Below are 25125 nucleotides of genomic sequence, written 5' to 3' on the forward strand. Positions count from 1 at the left end.
TAAACCACACATTTTTCATATATCTTTAATATCTAACATATTTCAATGTGACATTCATCATTAGATATTCTAAATTCATGCTAATGTAATGGCGTTATTAGTCAAAATCCAAGTTTGCCGACAATATCATAATAAGAGGAAAATCAGCTTTTTTTTTACTCAGCTGTCAGCAAATTTTCGTGTTTTCTTACAAAAACATTTAGGTAAACGTTTTTATTCCGTTTTCATATGATCTGGGGATTATATGTTAATTATATATGTCGGAAGATATTTAAGGTTTATGATCCAAGATGCCGGATTGAAAGTGATAGCTAAAATACATATGACGTAATTTTATGACGTAATTTTGGCGTCGTTCTAGTGGCTTTTGACAACAGAAGTCTTAGAACACTTAAATATTGATCAGAAACCATTTACTATTAACTTCTGCGTGATATAATTAGATAATATGATAATTGTCCGTTTTAGCCAAAGTATCCATCAATTACGTCATAATTACGTTATATTACGTCATTCTTTATTATCTCATAAGCTTATCAGCCCCCCAAAATTTAGTGTCCGTACAGTTAGCCGATTTTGAATTACAAAGGAGGGGGATGCAAATGAGCTACTGCTACATATATAACCTAAAGTCTAAACGCCCTTCGGCGTACAGCACTTGACTTAACACGGCGGGAGCAATAGCCTGAGTAGAGTTTGTACCATGATCGTGCATGACTTTAAATCTAAGATGAGTTTAGGCAGGCGTTCCAAAGGTTTTTGGGCCTTGTTTGTTACACTTGTTATTTTACTTGGGTTAAGCGTAAACCTCCTTCATCCAGGTCCAGCCAACGTTATGAAAAAATCTATTCCAACATCAGTCTGGAGTCATTTTGACACTACAAGCTGTCTGCATCGTGCTGTTGAAACATGCATGGAAGAAGACGGGAAGAAACATTATGAAAGTAAAAGGTAATATCGATGACTGTATTATAGCTTAAAAATTCAACTTAAATCTGCATTTACCGGATACATTTTCGTATTTATTTATTTCTATGTTAAGGAAACTGGTGCAGGATTTCTCTGGGAATTTGTGGATTGTATAATTTTCATCCCAAATGTGGTACGATTGAAAATGTATTGTCTTAATATTCTTTGGCAGTCCAGTCTTCATTAGACCATCAGTGCGCATTAGAGGGGTTGACTTATTATATTATATAATCTAATTATAACGTCATTTATGCATTTTTGGCTATAACTTTAGGCTGTCTGCCTTAACGAGTATTTGTCTGTACAACGAAAATCCAATAGAAATGTCTTTACGGGCAATATCAACTACAAGATATCAAATTAGGTTGATATATATCTTAACCCTATTCAGACCGGGGGGGGCTTTTGAGGCCCGCGGCAACTTTGATGTCCTATAACGCCAGAACGGCTTACGCTAGAGCCACCAAATTTGGTGAGTTTTCCTAAAATATTGTTGGCAAAAAAATTTTCGAAGTTTGAAAAAATTTCCATTTTTTCGTGTTGCCATGGCAACCGTTTGTTGACAGGCTGTTTTGCCAAAAATAACTATTTTTGGTTCTAACAATGTATTTTTCATATTTATTTGTTATATTACTACTATTTTGTAACATAAATAAAATCTTATATTATTTAGCATATCTTTCATAATTATATATGCATAAATTATGCTAATTTGATGACGTCATCAGCCCAAAATCCAAGATGGCGGACCGTATGGCAAGATCAAGAATAACAAGCTAATTATCCCTTAGAATTGGTAACTACCTGGTATTTTTTCATCAAAAACCATACCATCTAAATGAATGAATTTAGTCTATTTACATTGCCCTTTGTGATTATTTGTTGCAAAAAAAGGATTTTAAAAAATTTAAGGTGTTGGATATAATATGGCGGAGCCCAACTCGTATCTTAGATGTGCATGACGTCATTTTGTGACGTCATTTTGACGTTATCGATGTTGCTATTGGCAACACAAGTCGTAATAAACATTATTATTCTGTTATCTGCACTTGTTGTAACATTTTTTTAGCATAACTTGAAGTTTTCTGAGAAAAAAACCTTTTTTCGTGGGTCCGGCCAATATAATCAAATTGATGACGTCATAATTACGTCTTCTTACGTCAACGTAACGTCAAACGTCATATACTCGTCAGATATTATGTCGATATCTTGTCCTGAAAATTTGGTGGCCCTTACGGCACGTCGTTTTAGAGTTATAGGACTTAGAAATGGAGGGCCTCAAAATTCCTTAAATTCTGTGTGGTGGTAGGGCCTTGGTCCAAACCTACAAAAAATTTTCAGTTGTAAAAGCAGGGTAGGGGAGCCAAAAATGTACTTTTTTTGGAAAAAAATAAACCAAAAATCACAAAATGTAGCATTTTGTTGAACAGTATGCCAAAAGTGTTATTGAATCCATGTGCGCATGTGTCCAGGGCATTCCTATACCAACTTACAAATGTCAAATGGTTGTAAAACCAGGGTACAGGGGCCAAAAATGTACTTTTGGGGCCGAAAATGCCAAAAAAGTCACAAAATTCAGTATTTTGTTCTATTATATGTCAAACCAGTTATCGAACCATGTGTGTACATGTCCAGGACATTCCTTTACCAAATTTCAGGTCATTTGGTTGCAATACCAGGGTGCTGGGGCCAAAATATACATTTTTGGGTCTAAAAATGACCAAAAAAACTAAATAAAATCATTTTAAAGGCAATTATAAAAAATCTAGAACAACCCTGCTTTCATAAGTGATAGGTAAGTTCCTCTGCTACATAAAATGAAACTGAGATTCATTTTTGGTAAGCTATGACTGTTGTTCCAGGAATAATTCTATGGTTACGATTTTCTTGAAATGGAAATATTGGTTTACTCTCGGGGCCACCACGGTTCGATACGTGGGAGTGCCAATATTTTTTTAATTTTACATATGATGTATACAAAGGTTCAAACTATAACTGTGCCAAAAATCAAGCAAATTGATTTGCCTGTAAATGAGCTAATGGTCAATAAAAATGGTCAAATAATGGATTTTTGTCAATTTTGGAAATTCACGAAAACACATCATTTTCAAACATCTGCTGCACCTCACTACAAAAAATATTTTGAGCATAACTATATATCATTTTTTTTCATTGAAATAACATATCCAAGATAATAACATGGGTACTAACATATCCAAGAATCAATGAAATATCTGTTAATTTGTAGGGGCTACAGGAGTCCAAAGGAGGCCTCTTTGAACGCGACCAAGGCCTTCCCTTGGTGAAAATCCACCATTTTGAAAAATGGCCGTTGCCATGGCAACCGGTGACCGCAGATCTAAAACTTTGCCATTTTTGTAGGTTTGGAGCAAGGCCCTACCACCACACAAAATTTAATGAAAATCGATTTCTTGAGTTTGGCCACCCTATGCTTGGTTTTTACAGACAGAGCCTCTTAAAGTATAAAAGGGAAATCGGTTGCGATTATCCGTAGTTAGTGGGCAACCTTGGAGCTTTAATTTTTTTTTATCTTAACCAATTTAATGTAAAATAGGGTGTTTCCCTTTTGTAATATTTCATTTTCATATCAATTAATAGTGTAGTTTGAGGTTGGTCCCTTTTGTAAAGGTTGTAGATACAAGGAGACCTCACAATATATCTTGATACATAAAAAAAATTCAAATCAACACGATAAATATTGGTTCTAATAAGAGGGAAATATCCATAATGCACTAAAACAATATGACAAAGCAACTACAAAAGATTCTTATGATTACAAACGTTCTCCTGGGTGACAAAATATGACGTCTAGTTTGATCATCAATCCCGACTTTTTTTATTATCTTTAACAATTCAAAGGCTACTATAATTCTGGAGATAACTATACTGTAACATGTCACTTTCCAGCTTTTCTATAAGGGTTTTGAAAAAAAAAATAGGTTGACGATTAAGATATAGGCACAGTATACATGGTTAGCCACATTTTATACACAGACACACACATATATCTATTTATCTATGTATTTATGTATCATCTGTCCTGTCACTTTTCAGCTTTTCGCGAAGAGTTTTGAGAAAATTGGTTGACGCTTAAGGAATAGACCTAGTATATATAAACAAACACATTGGCCCAGCAGAAATAATGTACAACTAGAGTTCCACGACCTCATGCTTCCATGAAATATTATGAGCTTTTGTTAATTGTATTCAAATGGCATAAAGATTTGCATAATTTATGCTTGGTAAAGTCCATCATAGACCAGTTTAAACCTTTCAGAAGTAAAAAAAATCCTATAATGTATCATTAAGCCCCTTAACCATGTTTGCATTAATTATGCTGATCAGTTCCCCACTTGTTTGTTTGGTATCAATAGTCATAAATTACATTTATTATGCAAACGTCATTATATATTATTTTCTAGTGTTCATATTCAAACGGACTTAAATTGTTTTATATTTATCGCAGTTCGCTTGTAAAAATCAATTGACTTATACATGTTTCCAATTAAGCGATTTTTTGCGGATATTATGTGACTATATCATTTGCATACGTGGTATCTATTTTGATATAACTTTCTATAATTAACATTTTTTACATTTATTTAAGGTCATTCATTGACAACAATTGACTTATACGATTTCCTCAGTAATTATGCAAACTACGTCCTCATTTTCATAACATGTATATCATTAGGAATATTTTTGTCTAAGCTACCTACAAGACTACAATGATGGTAATCTGCCGTTCCCCCTGCCGTGGTCCTCTTTGGAATATCTTGAAAAAACGCCATGGCAGTTCCTAAGTTACATGTTGGGGGGGGTGTATGTGGCTGAAATTTGCACCACCTTATCATCACGCTAAATGTTTTCTACACCCAAAATACCAAGACCATATCATGTCCGGGACAAGACATACATAAAAAAAAAAGGTATGATAGAATATTGAGAGCAACGTTGTAACATAAACAATACATGAATATCATAATGAATAAATATTGAATAGATATTGCAGATACGATGTTTAAAAGGCAAATTGGAATAGGCTAAAAACTATACATTTTAAAAGTCTCATCACGCTAAAATTGATTGACCTGTCCTACAAAGTTAGCTAAAAACATTGACCAATCTGGTAGAGTAGAGTCTACAGTTCGTTCAATGATTTGATCATTGCTGGTATAGCGCTGGTTAGTTGCGGTTAGTATCAGTAGGTTGTTGGTATCGCGCAGAGTTGCGTGTGTTGCATTATCAGCATTCTATTTTTTACAAATTAGTAAAAGGTACTCAGATAATATAAAACAATGCAACCCACGGGCTTTTCAGAAAAAAATTATTATGCTATTTGTTGTGATGACTGCAATATGTGGTATCATAAGGACTGTATTGAGCCTTGCTCGCAGGTATACACTGTATTAGAAACCCACCTATCATACTCATGGATATGCTGTGACTGCGGCATACCAAACTTTGCATCGGACATGTTCGATATCACTGATGACAGCTTTCATTCGGTAAATTCATTTGATACGCTGAACTCCAGCACAAGTTTGCCAGGTGACACACCAACGGCAAAATCCACTCCACTTAGATCAAAGCAGGGGAAAACTCATACTAGAGGTAATGGCCACAAAAAGAGCAAGGCTAAACTGCTGGTAAACTGCCAGAGTGTTAGAAACAAAACTGCTGAATTGGCAACTGTGATTGACACTTATAAACCAGACATAGTAGCGGGCACTGAGTCATGGCTCAATGAAAACATATCAAGCAGTGAAATATTCCCTGACAGCTATATAGTACACCGTAAAGACAGACAAACTGGCCCAGGAGGTGGTGTATTTCAGGCAAACAGGGATGATCTGATTGTCACCCACAGACCGGATCTGGACACAGACTGTGAGATCATTTGGACACAAACCCAACTTGCAGGAAAGAAACCGCTTATGATTGGTACATACTACAGACCTCCATCGGACCAAGGAAATGGTCTGGGTAAGCTTGACAGCTCTATAAATAAAATGGGAACTAAGATAAACTCCGACAACGTAATCATTATTGGAGATTCCAACACCCCTGGTATAAATTGTGACGCCAGCACAACAGACAACGCTCAGAATCATACAGGGCAGGCACAGAAACTACTGCACAACAGTTAAGGAACCAACTAGAAATGGTAATATTTTGGACCTGGTTTTAGTTAACCCTCAAGACCGAGTGGGGTCCAAATGGACCCCAAAATGTTTTCTTCATAAAAGCCCAGTACCATTTCTTATCGGCGATCCCTGTATATACATTGCTTCGTCAATGTAAGAGGAAGATTTTGAGATGTTAAGGTGTTGCTAATTCCAACCCATTATCATTATTTATGCAAAAGTTCAGAAGGACCACGTTTTGCATTAAACCTTTTCCGACCAGATAGGGGAATTTTGAGGCCCTCAGCAACATTTATGTCGCATAACTCATGAAAGGCTATAGCTAAAGCTACGAAACTTGGTAATTTATCACAAAATATTATTTTCAAAAGTTTTTAGTCAATAAAGTAAGTTTATCGTTTTGGGGGGTTGCCATGGCAACCATATTCTAACAGGCATATTTTTGCCAAAATTTTACAATTTCAATCTAAACAAGGTTTTCTTGGTAAACTACAACTGTTTTCTGACAACAATTAAATCTTATGAAATTCAATGTAATTTTCATGACTTAAAACTTATAATGTATGATAATTTCATGACGTCATTGGCCAAATTTCAAGATGGCCGCCCTGATTAGGCAAATGACGTCATAATGTCGTAACATTACATGTTGATGACACAGAAATTTTTCGTGATGATTTAGGTTTATATTCTTATTATTGTCTGAAAGTTTGGTAGTCATACTGTAAGTGGTTAAGGAGTTAGTCTCCAAAGTATGTTTGGACCCCAGTGGGACTAAACACAAACTTTCTTTATAATTTCAACATTATTGTACCAATCTTTGCGAAAATTAAGGAGAAGGTATAAGACATATTGACTGACAAAGTCACGGAAGGATTTTTTCTTCAGATTGGACCAAATGGACCCCACTCGGGTGTTTAAGGGTTAATAACCCAAACATAATTGAAAAAAAAAAAAGTAGTTCCGGGAATAAGTGACCATGACATGGTTCTAGTGGACGTTAACTTGGCACCCAAACAGAACAAAAAACTAAAAAGGAAAGTGTACATTCGCACCAAATCTGACGAGCCGGCTATCAAGAATGACCTTGAGGACTATGCAACAAACTTTATCCTGAGAACAAAAGAGATGTCAGTGACACAGAAATGGGATGACTTCAAAGGAAAAATGAAGTACACAATTAACAAGCACATTCCTAGTAAAATGACATCAAGCAGATACAACCTGCCCTGGTTTAACAAAAACTTAAGAAGACACTGTCGGAAGAAGCAACGTCTTTACAATAAAGCTAAGAGAACAGGGCAAGAGGAAGACTGGAACAAGTACAAGAAGGTAAAAAAAGGCGTGCAGAAAAGCATAAGATCAGCACATTCAAAATACCTGGCAAACATGATAGACGGCCACTCTCACGAGTATGGCAAGTCTACGGGTTTACAGTTGCAGTTCTACTTTGACGGGCCTTCCTCGCCTTTCTCTTCGCCTCGACGGCTGCTACCCTCTCGGTCTCGAAGGTTAGGAGAAGCTTTCACTGACAAGCCCAAAACATTCTGGTCATACATAAAAGGCCTTTGGGGAGAGCTTGTTGGGGTAGCCACTCTAAAGGTTGGGAGCACCATTATAAGTGACAGTGAGAAAAAAGCAGAAGCACTCAGTTCACAGTTTAAAAGTGTATTCACAGAAGAAGACACCACTGACATGCCATCTCTTGGGAAAACCTGCACCCCTCCAATGGAACGTATAGAAATTTCTACTTTTGGTGTAGAAAAAATGTTACAAGGCCTTAATCCATCAAAAGCATCCGGCCAGACCAAATACCTCATTGGTTCCTCAAAATGACAGCCAGTGAAATCGCACCTGTTTTGACTAACATTTTCCAACAATCGCTTGGCACAGGAGAAATCCCCAAAGACTGGAGGGATGCAAACATATGCGCCATTTTCAAAAAGGGAGACAGAGCGGTCCCCAGTAACTACAGACATGTTTCACTTACCTGTATTTCCTGTAAATTACTTGAACACATTATCCATAGCCATATAATGAAACACTTGGAAGGCCACAATATACTTACAGACTACCAACAAGGATTCAGGGCAAAGCGATCCACAGAAACACAGCTTATTTTAATAGTTCACGACATAGCTGGGGCACTGAACAATAAAAGACAGGTGGATCTAGCAAAAGTTGAATTCACTAAAGCTTTCGACAAAGTCCCCCATAGCAGACTCACATCAAACCTAGAGTACTATGGAATTCAAGGTACTACATTAAACTGGTTAAATGCTTTCCTGACGAACAGAGAGCAAACGGTAGTGGTTGAAGGGAAGGCCTCAGCTCCAGTTAAAGTAGCATCGGGAGTTCCGCAAGGGACTGTCCTGGAACCATTGCTCTTCATATTGTACATAAACGACTTGCCAGACCAGCTCGATTCAAGTGTGAGGTTATTCGCCGATGATTGTCTGCTATATATAGAGGTATCTGCAAAGAATGACTCACAACTTCTTCAGAAAGATCTGAACACCCTGGAAGAATGGCAAAGAAAATGGCTTATGCAGTTCAATCCTGAAAGGTGCTATATCATGCACATAACGAACAAACGCACACCAAATGTGTCCCCTTACCAGTTTTGTGGTCAGACATTAGCAACCACGAAAAGCCACCCATACCTAGGTGTCCACGTTAACAACTGGGCTGAAGTGGGGTGTCCATGTTAACAAAATCACAACCAAGGCCAAACAGACATTGGGAGTGATCAAACGCAACTTGTGGGCATGCCCAGCCAGGGTAAAATCACTTGCATACACATCACTGGTAAGACCTAACCTTGAATATGCTGCAACAGTATGGGATCCGTATACAAAGAAAGACAAAGATAAACTTGAAAGGGTACAGAACCAAGCTGCCAGAATCTGTGCAAACAACTACAACAGGGATGCTAGTGTCACCAAAATGAAAACAGATCTGCAGTGGACATCACTTGAAGACAGAAGGAAAGGTCTAGACTTTGCATGATGTACAAAATGACCAATAAGCTGGTGGACGTACCGACTGATAAGTATCTAATACCAGCTCAAAAAAGAACAAGAAACAGACTTCAAATACAAGAGTTACCAACCTAGGATTGATGTGTTCAAAAATTCGTATTTTCCCAGAACTATCGTAGAGTGGAACTTGTTTTCACCAAGCACAGTAGGGGCATCTTCTCTGGATAGTTTTAAAGAACGCTTGCAGATAGATGTGCAAAAGTTAGGCGTGACGGATCGTTCAGTGTAATATAACCAGCTGCTGCCGCACCGCGTGCCTGCGAAGCTGGTGTGTTGCGCCGAAGGCGGTTATACCGGCTATATAGATACAGATTCAGATACAGAAAATAAATCTATGCTCAGCAAAAATGATCGCCAATCATTAGGGATCAAACGTTAGGGAGACAGCAGCGCACTTCCGGCCTATTACAGCTGCCTTCTGCCATTTAATTTGAACTCCGACCGGGAACCTCAAACTTATATTGATTGTAAACGAAACTAGCACAGGGCCTGTTCCAATGACTCGGTCACCAAAAAAGTGCAAATATTCCCTGCCTCTTTTAAACATAAGAAAAAATATAAGAAGTATAAGAAAAACAGCACAGCACTCGTCATAATTCCAGGCAACCCTTAACTCTATCTAAACCGGGCTTTTATAGGATTCCTGAGGACTCTTTTGACCCAATTTTGTTGCCAATGACGACGACACTGACGCCTGTATGACGTCAGAAAATAACGTCATTTGTCATCTTATATCTACATATAATTTTACACATATAATGCCTAAACCGGAAAGAAATAGACTAAAAAGTGACTGTGTTTTGTAGAAAAATAAAAGATTTTTGCGGAATTTTCAGACATAAATAAAACGAATTATCATATTCAAAAAGCTCAGGGTTCCCCAAACAGCTGTCATACAAATCACCTCACTATCTGCTTGGAGATAAGCTCATTAACAAACGCTGAAAGCACGATGCCTGTTCCATTACATTGCAGATATACGGGTGATTTCTTATATTATTACATCAATTATAACGACAGATACGGCACCCAAAATCTTATCAATTCGAGCTTCCATTACACCCCAACAACACAACAAGTATGAAACCAATCCATCTAGCTGTTCTTGAGTTATCCTGTACACAAACATACAAATACAACTGAAAATACTGAGATTGACCGGAATGGGCAAACAGTTGCTCTAATTAGGAGTCAACTGTTACAGATATCCTAAGCAGACATAAATAAAACGAATTATCATATTCAATATATATGAAACCAATCCATTCAGCCGTTCTTGAGTAATCTTGTACACAGACAGACAAACATAACAGAAAATGTAACCTCCATGACATTTCATGGAGGTAATTACACAAGACGTTAAAGGTGTAAATTAACAACTGTGGTCTAGCAATAAAACCTTGAAATCTCAGAATTTAAAATGAAATTAGTAAATTTGGTACCATATTCTTGTCAGAAACCCACAGTAGGGCAACACACACACAAAAAAAAACTGTCAATGTTTCTCAGAATTATTTCCAACAATATTGTTTATTGTTTATTCACATATATTTTGACATTATGACGCAGAAAGCACAAATTGCTTATATTAAGTCTTCTACTTAAGAAACATACGCATAAAACAAAAAAAAGGAAAGTGAAAAAAGGAGTGGGCCCAGGGGCGGCCACTGTAGGACACCTTGTAAGTAAGTTGCAAACAATATTCTAGAAAAAATCACCATGTTTCGTAGTCCATTCTCAATCCTGTAAATGCATTGTAAAATTGACGCAGAAACAAGGGAAATATAATGAACTGAAGTTAAAATTCCAAACTTATTGTGCCGAGTTTTCGGTAGATTTGACTTTGGCAGGGTCAGCTGAATTTCGAAACGATAAAAACAATGTTACTTATAAAGATCAGTGGGTACTGAATAATTTGTAACTTATTGCTCGTGGTCAATTGATCTGCATTCCTTCTATATTGCCCACCCGCCTATCGTGGCAACATTTCTCCTGTCCCTTGAGAGACACATAGAAAGAGTAAGTGGGAGATATATATGTCAGTATGTCAGTATGAGGTAGCCATTATAATGATGCCAAAACATGACGCAGGACGCAACATAACAAAACATATAATTGTTTTATGTTAGGAAATCAACAACAAGCGGTTCGATTTGAAAAATCACATTCAACAAGTAAATTCATTTACGTTAAAACTTTATTCCTTTCAGCTCACGAAAGATTCTTTTAGACTGTGGGGGAAACGTTGCATCTACGGTGGAACTATTCAAAGAGACCTACCCAGGAGGCCGTGAATTTATCATTCATTCCTTTGAAATGGATCCCCGCTTAGCTCCGTACTTTGCGGCCTACCCCGATGTTGTTTTTCACAACCCTGTTGCTGTATCAAACAAAGACAGTAAGTGCGAGTAACTTTTTTTCACATTCAAATGTCGAGTCCAATCAAGTTGTATGCTAGATAAAGGATAAGAATGCAAAATAAGATACATGTCGTTTTTATGAAGATAGCAACTATCCTTGTATAAAGAAAATGTTGAAATGTAACTTCGGTTCACCCAACTAAAGATGAATTGTCACCGCCTTTAAGTCTCGCGCGAGACAAACGACATGTTTGAAATTAGTAGTAAGTTAAAAGCTTATGACTAAAAATCACAAAAATTACTAATGTCATATAGCTGTTGTTAACAACGATGATTACGATTTTATCACTATCACAATATCTCAAATAACATGGTTGGTCAATACATGGTCATAGTGTGGACCTAGATTTCTTAGCGATGGTGACAATTACAACCAATGTATTTGCCGAATTTAGCAACTTGATGCATATGATAGCCATTTTTTAAAATGACAGTTCCAACTGTACCATTTTAGGTTTTACCATGTCATATCTTGAAACTGTGTGGTTTCCCGAAAGAAGTTTAAGAAAGAACAAAGATTGGATGATGGGAGGAGGAACAATTTTCGCTTACGACGACGAAAAGAAGGACAACAAGACAGGGGGCGCCAGGAATCTTTCTCGCCACATTCGTGTTAAAACCATCGACTTTTCAAAGTGGCTCCGTGAAAACATCCACGAAGAGGATTATGTTATCTTTAAACTGGACGTCGAAGGGGCAGAATATGATATCTTGCAAAAGATGGTAGATGACGGGACATTCCATCTTATCGACAAGTAAGTAATATGTATATATGTATATATGACATGTTTACAGTTTTTGACTCGGTCCTGTGGTCGATTAACGAAGTAGCCCAACAACTATGTACCCTGAAATTTGGAAAATCATGTTGTACCGCGTGGATATAGATAGGTCCGATATCGGCTCCTCTAATCCTCCCCAACTCGGGCATCCTCCTAAATGCAAAATAGCAATCGTAACATCCATTCATAAAGCCGGTAAGCGCCATTTTACAGACAGCTGCAAGCCTTTACGACAAGTCAGTGACGTGCTTAGTGTTCTGGAGACCCTGGTCAACAAACGTCTGCCACACAGATACTGAGCAGAAAGCTTATATTGTCCCAGAAATTAGGTCAACACCTGAGATTCACTTGAAATATTCAGTTTCTTCATTAATCGATTAGATGAAGCCGATATTTTCATAATGTACCTTTTAACATTTTAAACATCCCACAATGTATGTTCTGACTGAAAAAAATTCAAATACACCAACCCCGCCAGACTTATTCTCTTCTAAAGATAACAACGGAATCATCCACCGTAGTTCAATACAAGCCACCTGGGGGCACAAACTTGCACAACTTCCTCCCTGACTAAAGACGTAACCACTACTCAAAAATCGTGAAAGTGCCATATGAATATAATTTCAACGCCAACGCTGAATCACCGCTGCAGTACCAATACTTTTTTGCCATTATCGAACTTTTTTGCAACCCCTACATAACTACCAAATATCATTCAAAACGACCCACAACGTCTCGAGTTATCGTGTCCGCAACCGAACACACGCAAACACTCGCTCCGCTGCAGTCCCGACAGAAAGTGGCAGGTTAAAATTTTTTTTAACAGAACCTTTGTTTCTGCGAGCGCTACTCAAATATTAAATATCATGAAATCCCATCCACATCTACCCAAGTTTTATGCGGTTGACCTACACGTTGAGACAAAAAAAAATTCTGCCAGAATATAACCTTCTTGCAGCTGTGCGAAGGTAATTAGGCGTCAACGTTAAAAAATCCTACAAACGTAGAGTTTTTGTACAAAAGCTAGGCGATCATCCAAAATTCTTAATGGTTGTGATCTAAGTAAAAAGGATTATAAAGGGCTTACTTATCGGACTATACACAACAATGTAAGAATCTCGAGTATGCCGTCACTGTCATCATACAAAAGTATCCACTCCGAACTATCCCTATTGTCACTCCAGTACCTACGTCGCTCAAGTTCCAGACGGCAGTAACCGTATACAAACTGTTGAATGGACTCGTACGCTGACCTCCACCTCTGTTTGCTTCCTCAAACACGGGATTCTGCCATTCACTCCCGCTACCCCATAAGGACAGTAGAAATTTGACCCCTGCATACAAAACTGTCCGATCCCAGAGAACATTTGTGAGCAGAAGATAATGTTCCCTCTAGAACCCCCTTCCCAATAGTACTGGTAAAACACTCCGATTTTACTCGATATGCATTTGACAAGAAACACTATGTCCACACTGTGAATATTATAGCGCCCATAAGTAGTAACCAAAGTAGCTTTATATGACCTCGATTCCATAATATTACTGGCAGCATATATAGCCTTACCGGTAGTATTTTTTGCTAACATCGCTAGTAAACACCGATTTCCTCAGAATTAATTCATTTTGGCTTATCTGTATGACCTTATGTTTGACTCGTGCCTAACGTGGCAAGATCATATAGATAAATTGTGCAAGGGTGTATCGGCCAGACTAGGTGTGTTACGGCGTCTTAAACCAGTTTTGCCAAAACGTACCCTTGAGATGTTATTCAATTGTATGGTCCTTCCCAAATTGGACTACTGCGATGTTGTGTGGGGTATCTGTCGAAAATGACTTTCAGATAAGCTACAAAAGCTGCACAACCGGGCTGCTAGAATTATACTTGATCTTTCATATGCGCCTCACATCGGTAGTAATGAACTTTCTAGTCTACACTGGAAAACTCTGGAAACTAGAAGAAAGGAACACCTGTTGCATACAGTTTACAAGTCTGTTAACCACCTACTACCAGATTATCTCAATGTATTCCATATGGTATCAGAGACTCACAGCTACCCTACTCGCCATAGTTTAAGCCAATCAGTACAGCTGCCACAGATTCACTTGGAATGTGGAAGACGTAAGTTTAGCTGCAGGGGCGTTTGTCAGTGGAATCACCTTCCAATGACTTTAAAAATGGCTCCCAACATTGCAACATTCAAGCATATGATGAAACTGAGCTGACCTGTGACCTCACGACCGGACTGAAATGATTATGGAAAACGGTCTTTGTATATATAATTTGTATGTTATGTATGGTGCTGTTACCCCGGTCAAGGAACTGCCATGGCCATGACCACCAGGGCTAGATTTTGATAATAGCATTCGAACAGTTTAGTAGTCCTGGCTGTATTTTTTATAACCAAATAATTCAAAGCAATTAAATATTTAGAATGTATTGGGCAATTCCAAAATACGTTCACTAAAACGAATCACCTAGTACATTTATGTAGAAATGGAATGTCTCAGAGGCAAAGCAATACAATATGGACTATTCAATGCCAAGTCCGCTAAAACTATTTTTGCATAATCACCCCTGCCAATGAAATGGAATTACTAATTTTTTCCCCGTGCAAGAACGGACTCTCCCCATGTCATCTCTATGTCACACTTTGACCAAAAAAAAAGAACGTTTGTCTTTTGCGAAATCAACCCAGTCTAAAATTTGATTTCAAAGGGTTTTAACCTTATTCATTAGCAATAGCAATCCTGGTTGCTGTTGACCACCGGACCGAAACAGCAAATAATAGTAACCAGGCAACCCCGCCAGAATCTGTGGGGGCTGGGCCATACTTTGACTTTGGATTTAGTTGATCCTCCTTACGACATACCTGCTGTACGGATGAAATATTACACATAATATATGTTCATATTATATTGTCTATTATATTCTATATATTAAAAATGTTTCTTCTTATGAGATCAATCTATATCTTCTTGATATTTTGGGTTTCACATAAATGGTATGACCTTCTATCACATTGTTTTCAGTATTTCTATTTGTTTTTTTACTTCCACACATACAGATTTTATGGAGAATGTCACTTCTGGCATCCTACTGGCTGGAATGAACATCAGAGACAAGAACTTTTGAAGAAAATTAAAACAATTGGATTCACACAGACCTACTGGGCTGGTGAGGAGAGAACTTATGCCGACTTCGATGATCTGCATCAATCTCAGGTACTCATACTGGGAAGTTTCACTGTAATGATTTCGGCTTCAGTCTTTCACTGACTGCCATACCATTGGGTGCAGGGCAGGGCTAGGACACTGCAGACACTGTTAATACTTTCTGTATCAAATAGTTTTTTTACACACTTATAGGATTTAGAAACAATAGATAGAGACTTTTACTTAGTTTACAAGTCATCCATATTTCTATGAACACAAGCCAACTGTCATTGGAAACTTTGCAACTTCCGACCGGATTGCAAGTTTCTAACAAACATCGTACGTTGCGGCGTGCACATTATTTTTGACAAGAACTGACAAATCTTAGATATGGTACCTGATAAAGACGTCCGGATGCTGAAAAAACTGTGCCGGTACTGTTATCTTGCTCTTGAATGAATATCAATGTGTCATAATTAGAGTTCGTTGACTACATTATGATACTTTGTAATCGGGATAGAAAACACACCTACTGTAAACCCTAAAACACCCGACCTTTTTTCGACTAAAATGACCGATTGGAGTTCAAACGGACGTTAAAATGTTTTTTTAAAGAATCTTATTTTGGGGATACATTTTTGGGATCATTTAGCATACATTGCTTCGTCAATGTAAGAGGAATAGTTTGACAGGTTAAGGTGTTTCTAATTCCAGCTTATTATTATGATATATGCAAACCATCAGAAGGACTAACCCTATTTTTTACAAAGGAGGGGAATGTTCAGGCCCCCTGAAGCTTTTATGCAGCATAGCTAATTAATGGCTATCGCTAAAGCTACCAAACTTGGTACCTTATCAGAAAATTTTGTCAAAGCATGATTTATATTCATTCGGGTTACATTTGCATACGAGTTAGCAAATCTAATATTCCCAAGTTAGTGAATTCGACACATTTAACATATTTGTGAATTTATATACTTGTATTCAATTTAATTTATTTCACTAACGTTGCAGAAAAATGATGAATATCAATCGAAACGTCCGCAACTAAATCTCCGTTTTCGTTGAGTTTTATCTATAGAATTGTATTTTAATAAGGAATTACATTTTAAAAACGGTTTAAATCTCATTCATTAATGCAAGGTAGCATACGACGCCCCTGGAATAGGAGGACAGGTCCTTTCCACATGCTCCCCGTCCTCATCTGGCGAACTCTCCGTGTCTGTCGTCGTGCAAGTTGGGATGAATCTTAAGTCCGCTAGGAAGCTGGTAACTACCCTACAGGCGTACCCCAAAAGATTTCCAATTACCCTGTTCGTCTATGGGGATTTTGCAGAGTCACGTCCAGAAGTTGTACGCGAGTGGGCGAGCTACTTTAACATTGGAATTCGTGAGGTAAATTTTAAAACTGTTTTATGATTTCAAAAGCGATTTATCTGTAATTGATTCGCAAACGTAGTGTGACAGAGGTATGATTTGGCAAAAATGCGTTACATTGAATTAGATATGTTCAGATCGTTGTCAAACAAGTTGTAAGATAGTTTTGTGTTTACTTTACGATGAAGAATAAAAGGATCAATTTATATGCATATTTAATGACTGACATTTAATGTACTGTAATGTTAATTTGTATAATAAGTGTATGAGGTCGCCAAGCTCTAGTTTATGATTTTACTGTCAACGTAACCCTAAAGGGGGAGTGGTTAAAACTCTAACCCTATCAAGACTGGGGGGGGGGTGACTTAAAGTACCTCCGCCAACTTTGACGTCGTATAACTCCAAAACGAATTGTGCTAGGCCAACTAAATTTGCAAAAAATACAACAAACTGACTAAGTTTATATTTTTGTGTTGCCATGCAAAGGGTAGCTCAAAGGCATACTGTACATGCAGAAATGTTTGCGATGGTGGTATGTTCCCGGTTTTCACGGTGACCTCTTCACCGCAAACTTAAAACCACCGCGAATGTTTCTTATTGTGGTTTTAGACTGCAGTCTATGGCACTACCGCAAACTTGAAACCACCCCGAAAAAGTCAGCTATTCCGCTTGCGCGAAATTTCCCCGAAACCAAATACATATAAAGTATTTTATAAAATTCACTACTTTTGGCTAAAACAACGGGAAATGATTTTCTGGAGAAAGTAGATTTGTTTTTATTTGTATAATTTTTTTTCTTCGGTCGGATTTCGCAAACTCTTATATTTGTTTTCACATAAAATATTCTTGGGAACGTTTTCAATCTATTTTCAGGGGAAATCTGGGTTATATGTTGATAAAGATCTTAAGACATTTAAGGTTGATGATCCAAGATGGCGGATTTAAAGTGATTGGTAAAATACATATACACCATTTATGACGTCATTTTAATGTCGTTTTGGTGGCCTTTGGCAACAGAAGCCTAACAATACTTAACCCTATCTAGACCGGGCTTTTTTGAGATTCCTGGGACGGGGGGGGGGGGGCTCTTTTGACCCCCCTTCGTGATTTCAAAACGGCTTGGGTTACGATCACTAAATTCGTAGGGCATGATGTACTAGTAAAGTTTTATACTTTCTGTAATTTTTGTATCCTTATGACGTAATATGGCGTTATTATGACGTCATAATGTCATATTTTGGGCAAAAATCATCGAAATATGAAATATCCGCTATACTTACAGGTATTACACAAAACGATGACTACAAAGGTTATGTTCTTGGTGTTTAAGTCTGCCAAGTCTTTTGCTGCCAATGACGACGACACTGACGCCTATATGACGTCAGAAAATGACGTCATTTGTCGGCCATCTTGGATCGAAAAGCTTGAATTTTGTAAAATACGATTTCTTCTACTTAAAACACAATAGAAGTGGACTTAAAAGGTTGAAGTGATTGTGTTTTGTAAGAAAACAAAAGATATTTGAGTAAAAATAACATGTATTTATCGTTGAAAATGTCATTGTCCACCATCTTGGATTTTGACCCATGACGTCATCAAATTAGCATAAATTATGAATATTTTAGTAGAAATGTAACTTAAAATTACACAGGATGTTAATGATATAGATAAATAAGTTTGGTCTAGCAATAAAACCATGAAATCCCATAACTGAAATTAGTAAATTTGGTAAAATATGCCTGTCAGAAACCCGTTGCCATGGCAGAAGGAAAAATCACAAACTAAAATTTTTTTCGCAAAATTGTTGCCAACAATATTTTAGGAAAAGTCACTAAGTTTCGTAGTCCTAGCATACGTCGTTCGGCAGTTATACGACGTCAAATTTGGCGCAGGCTCTTTTAGCCCCCCCCCCCCCCCCTCCCCGGTCTAGATAGGGTTAAACACTCGTTAACACCTCATGTGATTTCTTTAGGTATTACCGGACTTTCACATTTTAGCAAATACAATCAATTGATGCCATTACAATCAAGCCATATTACATAATAATGATATAAAAACGTCAGACATTATAAACTTAATGAGCGCACCACACCACTTGCAAATTCTGTGATCGTACATAAAGCTGTTTTGAAATTGGGAAGGGCTTGGGTCCAATGAGACCCCCCCCCCCTCCGGGTCAAGAAATGCAAAAAAGGCCAAGTCTTGGTGAGGCCTAGTAAGATTACAGTTTGGGCCCCCTTGTTATGGTACTTCTGGGTTTTCTTTATCTATATCAGGTTCTGGCCATATGTGGTCATAAAGTTCTAGTAGTAGATAGCTGTTGACGCTGAGAGAAAGTGTTGTAGGTTTTTGCTTCCCTTGTGGGTTGTTTTAGAACTTCAGAGGTCGGTTTAGTGTCAGAAATTGAAAGATTATAACTCAAGAAGGGGTAGACGGAAATGTTTTACCTAATTATTTAATAATGATATCACACGATTAATATAAGGAAATTGAATAATGAAATCGTTTGCCAAAAGTATGAGGTCTCGGACTTGTAGTTTTAATAACCATTGTCTTTTAAAAATGATATTCATATGCTTGTATCAATTCACGCAAGTGGGAAGTGTTTTTCACCAGTACCAGACTTTTGAGTTGTGAACCGTACAGCAAAGGTAGTAACGTCCACTTCTTTCTGTCACATTTTATTATAGAACCAGCCCTATCCATACGGGGTTTTTGAAATGCAGAATTTCAACATTACTCGAGAGAGTATAGTTAGTTCTGAGATGCGACTGAACGAAGTGGGGATCCCGGTCTACTACTATTTACCAGATGCTATACAAGAACGGATCAAAACTATAGCTCAGAAACGGAAACTCAGGATAGTTGTACCAACTGTCATATTTCCTCCTAAAGGTTGGTTCTTAATCTTTTACTAGTTTTTTCTGTGTTTAAAAAAAAATACGGGATGTACTTCGTTAAAGTCTTTTCGTGTAACTTTACCTGTTTCTTTTTTTGTTTGTTTCTATTACTGTATAACTCGTGTTATATTCACGAAAGTTCATTCAGCATACCAAAATCGTTTTTGTTTAACGATCAATCTTGCATGATTACAATGTCAACAAAGTGAATATGCCAAAAGTAAAACATTGCGATCATCTGTTATATGTAACTAAAGCCTATCCAAACCGGTCTTTTCTGGTCAATCTAGAAACGGTAACTTATTTTAATCCTAAATGACATTTCGTTTTACAACTTGATTTTCAGAGAATGGTGTATGCGCAATATATAGAAATGTCAATTTGTTAAAATATTCATAATGCACATTGTATTATTAATTTTTTGCGGAATACCTTCGGTGTTCATGAAATCCCCTAATGTTGCCAAAAAGACTACGTCAAACCTACGTCATATCACGTCTAAATGATGTCGTACATTTAAGAATTATAAAACTTAACGAGCACCCCCCCCCCCCCCTAAAATTTAGTGATCATACAGTAAGCTTTTTTGAAATTACAAATACTGGCCGAATGAGCATCCAATAAAGCCCAATTTTGGATACTGTTAGATATCTATAATATATTTTGGTTAGTATTTAAGCTATCATTATAATTGTCTTGCAATCATCCTTCTGATTATATTGTTAACAGAGAATGGGATCTTGACGTGGGATAACTACCATCAACACCATGACGTGGCGAGGGTTCCTAAAGCACTTCGACTGATCGACAGCCAGCTGATGAAAAGTGGAGGGATCTTATGTTTGGACTCCGACTTCCCCGACAGCGTGATGATCTCCGTCTTTCTGATGGACTACCTTGTAGAAATGTCTCAGTATGAGCTAGTTAACCTCGACAAGTGTTTCTGAAGTTGAAATATTCTTATTTAGAAGCAAAAACGTTATATCATTGTTTATTATATGATAGATCATTGTTTATTATAAGATCCTTTTATATTCAAATAATAACATTGACTTTCCAGCCGAACGCCATATCTAACAAATAGAACCCCATTTCCATTTCGAATACTCTGTCAAAAGCAGTCATTTGGGGAGAAATTGGCCAAACAAAAATGTTACGCCTTTACACTGAAGACTAAGCATATTGAAGACAGAGTATAGTTGATTTAGGAAGGGTGGGCGCTACAAAGCAATACTTTTTCCATGGGGAGGATACAAATGTAAATCAGTGTATGTAGAAGGGACAGGACTTTGTAATAGCGGACTTTGTTGTAGGGTCCTATATTTGACCAGGCCATGGAAACGACGGCATTCACGGAATCGAGGCTTGTTTCAAGCGCAAGGGATGTTGGATACAAACTTGTGGCGGCAAAATTGAAATTTCTCTTTCCTGTGGTTTGTCCTACAAGCTACACTGACGCTGTGTAATGTAGGAGCATTGTGTTGGGTGCTTTCCTGGGAACTATTGAGCCAACCAATGCCGAAATATGGTAAGGTCACTTTCCAGATTCGTTCTAGAAAAACAATGGGGTAGATGGGAAAACATTTCCTGCAATAATGCCACTGTGAAAATCATCTAATATTATGAATAAACCATCATAGTAATCATACATCAAAACATCCAAGTTTTCATCACAAACTTTTCTTAAGAATGTATATGAAAAAAAAAACACTTGAATACAAAGAAGACATAGAAATTTTGATGTGAGGCCAGAGGGTAATGAGAAAAAAAGTGAAGAGGAAGAGGTGTGGCATGAATACACTGGATTATGATAAAAAAAGTGACATGACATAGAGTATCCTCTTCTTTAATGTACATAAATTCTATGTTGAAAACTTTTATTCATATAATTTTCCCAATATTACTCTTCATTGATATCTCTTTATAGAATACTGGATTCATTCGTTTGTACTACTGATATTAAATTTGATGTACCTGTAGTTGGTAACAAACTTGCCAGGTTTACCTTACCATAGCCTGACTAAAATCAAGCCCCTAGCGGCCGGCCCTACAATTGCCGCCACCCGTAGGAGGAGGGGGTCATTAAGCCCAGCCGGCGAGAGCTTGTGTAAACACAGGCTAACCTTACCATAAGTGCATTAAACAATATCATAAATGCATCAGAGAATATGTTTTAATGTGTGTCAAAATGAATATACAAAAAGTGGTAACACACAATGGACCTAACATTAGGTGGTGACATGTAATATCAAACCAGTGGTTCCTATCATAGTGATACTGATCACAATGCATGAGATATTACACAAAGTTGTCTATGACATACAGATACCACAATATAATATGCTGCAAAATCCTTGTTTGCCAAGGCCCCTACACTTCCCAGGAGTATATGGGGGAGATCTAAGAGGTATAGGAGTTGGTCATCTAACTTGGATAGCACACAGGCTAGGATATTACTTCATGCCAAAGGAAAAGGACAGACAATAGATAAGTACATTTGTTTCAATCCTATACTAATGTCAATTCTACTATTTCAAGCTACATGTACTGTGTAAACAATATGGCTGACCAAAATTCAGGAAACTCTGACTGTCTATAATACTAAATCAAATGAGTGGATGTCTCCAATATCCAGGGGTATATTAAAGTGATATATACTGTCATGTTTTGAATTACTTTGAAAAGAATCAATTGGTTTCTTTGAATTCATCCCAATCATTGAACTTCACTTAGTGTAAACAATACAGCTGACTAAAAGTCTAGCAACTTTGACTGTCAATATTTACAGATCAAATAAGTGGATCTCTCCAATATCCTTGAATTCAGTAGAACGATATATGTAGTCATGTTTTGATATTCTTTCAAAAAAATTAATTGATTTTTTAAAATTTATCCCAGTCCTTGAAGTTTACCTAGTGTAAACAATATTGCTAAGCAAAATTCATGCAACTTTGGCAGTCTCTATTTCAGGATCAAATAATCAAATCTCAACAATATTCTGGAATATGTTGAAGTAGTTTATGTAGGCATGATCTAAAATATTTTAAAGAGGATTAATTGATTTCTTTGAATTTATCCCAGTCCTTGAACTTCCCCTAGTGTGAACAATGTTGCTAAGCAAATTTCAAGCAACTTTGGAAGTCAATATTTCAGCACCATATGATTGGATCTCTCCAATATCCTGGAATATGTTAGAGTGACTTATGTAGTCATGATCTAAATTACTTTCAAAAAAATTAGTCATTTTTTTTCAATTTATCCCAGTCCTTGAAGTTGACACACTTTGACTCTTTGACTACTGTGAGTGGGAGGGGGGCAAATGCCTTGTGAGTTGAATTTCTCGAGATCGGCTTGATCGATTACCCTCACACTTGCAGTGTTGTAAGTGCTCATGTACTAGTAATGACAACATGACTTTATGTACGTTTTAAAGCTACCGTACTCTCCCAAGCCGAAGTTAATGTTGACAGAGGCACCAAACTGGTGTCTCATAGGGTATATTTTGTAGAAATTGGGCGATCGGCTACTCATATAAATGTATAAATGACGTGAAAGATAAAGGACACATGTATCCACCGTCTATACGTACCTTGTGTGTAGTCATCCATGGTCATCCCGGTGAGCAGTGGTCTGTTTTCTTGCACTCACTTCAGGTTTCCACAAAGAGCCGCCATCTTGGATGGCGGCCATCTTGTAACAAGCCTAGTTAACCATAAAGCATTGCGACTCCACACCAGTGTACTTCTCACTATGATTTGACATGTCGTCAAGTACCCGAGCTGTTTTCTTCTTAATGTAAGTTTTGCTCCTGAGCACTTATGCAAATGCCATGCATGCAACAAACGCGGTAGAAACCTGTCACAGATATAAGTACCTAACTTTACACCTGCATCGACCGCATGCCAGAACAGGGAACGCTTGCCCACAAACAAGGTAATACTATGGAGCACCTCCCGCTTTCACTGAAATTATAACACCCTTACCGCAATCATATTCGTCCCCTTCTTAAACTACTGAACCCGGTGGATGTAGACTTCCACAAAGAATGCAAAACTCTTTAGAGAAGATTTCCGGGCCCCAAAAGCTAAACCGAAGTCAGTATCATGTGCTTAATAACCGCGATGGTCAGTTCTGTCCTACGCACGCCGTTTTTGACTTGTATTCGAAATAGAACATGACCGAACAGGGGTCGGTGCTCATGGTTTTTGGCCGGAAGAGTCAATCATCAATTATGCTAAACACTATTCAGAAGGGGGAGGCTTTTGAGGCCAGAGCCAACTTTCATCTCGCATGACGCCATAAGGGATTACGCTACAGCTACCAAATCAGTAGAGTTATTTGGCAACAATTGCACATAGTTTGGAATATATATATTTTCTTGTGTTGACAGGCTTTTTTTTAGGAAAATCGCAAATTTTAATTCACGCTTCGGGGATATCCCAAGCGAAAGGGTGCGTTCTGGATATTAAAGATGCCCTCTGATCGGAAAATAATAATAAACTCTCAATAAACATATCCAGTACGTGCTCTTGTGACCCGCGACGTGTTTTGGGTGGAGCAAATGCGTATCAAAAACTGTCCTTTGCTCTCGGTATGTTTGGAGCCCACACACCCACGGGGAGAACAAAGATGGCGGCCTTCTGACTACGAAAAATGCAAAAAAAGGTTTCCGCCTCCTAAGACAACACGCCCTTCCCTCAAGTACACGTACACTTCGGCCTATCCTGAATATGCTTGGACAGGACATCTAGAACACGCTCCACGCTTGCGACGTGTTCTGGATATCCCAGAAGCGCTTTGGGGATAGAAGACAATCTGGAATACAGACCTATCCCAGATGTGCTTGTATCTCAAAATCGCTTTTGGGATTTAAGATAATCTCCGATATAACAGATATATTAACAATAATCCGGTTGCCATTCAATACGCCATCTTGGATCAACAAGCTTGAATTTTCTAAAATACGTTTTTTTTCTGCATATGTTAACTTATGACTTAATGAAGCCATAGAAACCCACTTCCCAACTAAAAGTATCACAATACACAGTACTTATAAACCATGAGTGACACCGTAAATTAAACATCTCATCAGTCTGCAACAGAAAGCCTTTCAAAAACAAGGCAGCGTCACCTGAAATTGCTTTACCAGAACCTTACTCAACGCGCCTTACTCAACGCGCACCGGCTCGAGCGAAACGAGTCACTACAGCGACCGGGTGGCCTCCCTCAAACATTCTAATCCAAGGCGCTGGCATCAGGAGTGAATAAGGTCAATGTGAGTAAAGGTTGTTGAAAAGAGTTGAAAATCCCTAACG

At 37.8% G+C, this 25125-nt stretch overlaps 2 protein-coding genes across 2 annotated transcripts in view; one reads left to right on the forward strand and one right to left on the reverse strand.

The window, feature by feature from the left end:
- The window catches only part of LOC118410961 (homeobox-containing protein 1-like), a 1064572-nt gene that overhangs the window by 876440 nt on the left and 163007 nt on the right, over positions 1 to 25125 (reverse strand). The window lies entirely within an intron of this gene.
- On the forward strand, positions 611 to 23730 carry LOC118410788. The gene is made up of 7 exons (XM_035812599.1): positions 611 to 951; positions 11389 to 11576; positions 12053 to 12353; positions 15446 to 15602; positions 16677 to 16928; positions 19601 to 19805; positions 20540 to 23730. The coding sequence occupies exons 1-7, from the start codon at positions 704 to 706 to the stop codon at positions 20755 to 20757; spliced, it is 1569 nt and encodes a 522-aa protein (XP_035668492.1). The 5' UTR covers positions 611 to 703; the 3' UTR covers positions 20758 to 23730.

Source organism: Branchiostoma floridae, chromosome 1 (genome assembly GCF_000003815.2).
Source record: "Branchiostoma floridae strain S238N-H82 chromosome 1, Bfl_VNyyK, whole genome shotgun sequence".
In the NCBI taxonomy this organism is placed as follows: domain Eukaryota; kingdom Metazoa; phylum Chordata; class Leptocardii; order Amphioxiformes; family Branchiostomatidae; genus Branchiostoma; species Branchiostoma floridae.

Bases quoted from the DNA above. Each gene is read 5' to 3' on its own strand.
- LOC118410788 (XM_035812599.1), top strand. From the start codon at position 704: ATGATCGTGCATGACTTTAAATCTAAGATGAGTTTAGGCAGGCGTTCC. The intron at 12,354-15,445 runs GTAAGTAATATG...CCACACATACAG, and splicing joins ACATTCCATCTTATCGACAA to ATTTTATGGAGAATGTCACT. The intron at 15,603-16,676 runs GTACTCATACTG...CATTAATGCAAG, and splicing joins ATGATCTGCATCAATCTCAG to GTAGCATACGACGCCCCTGG.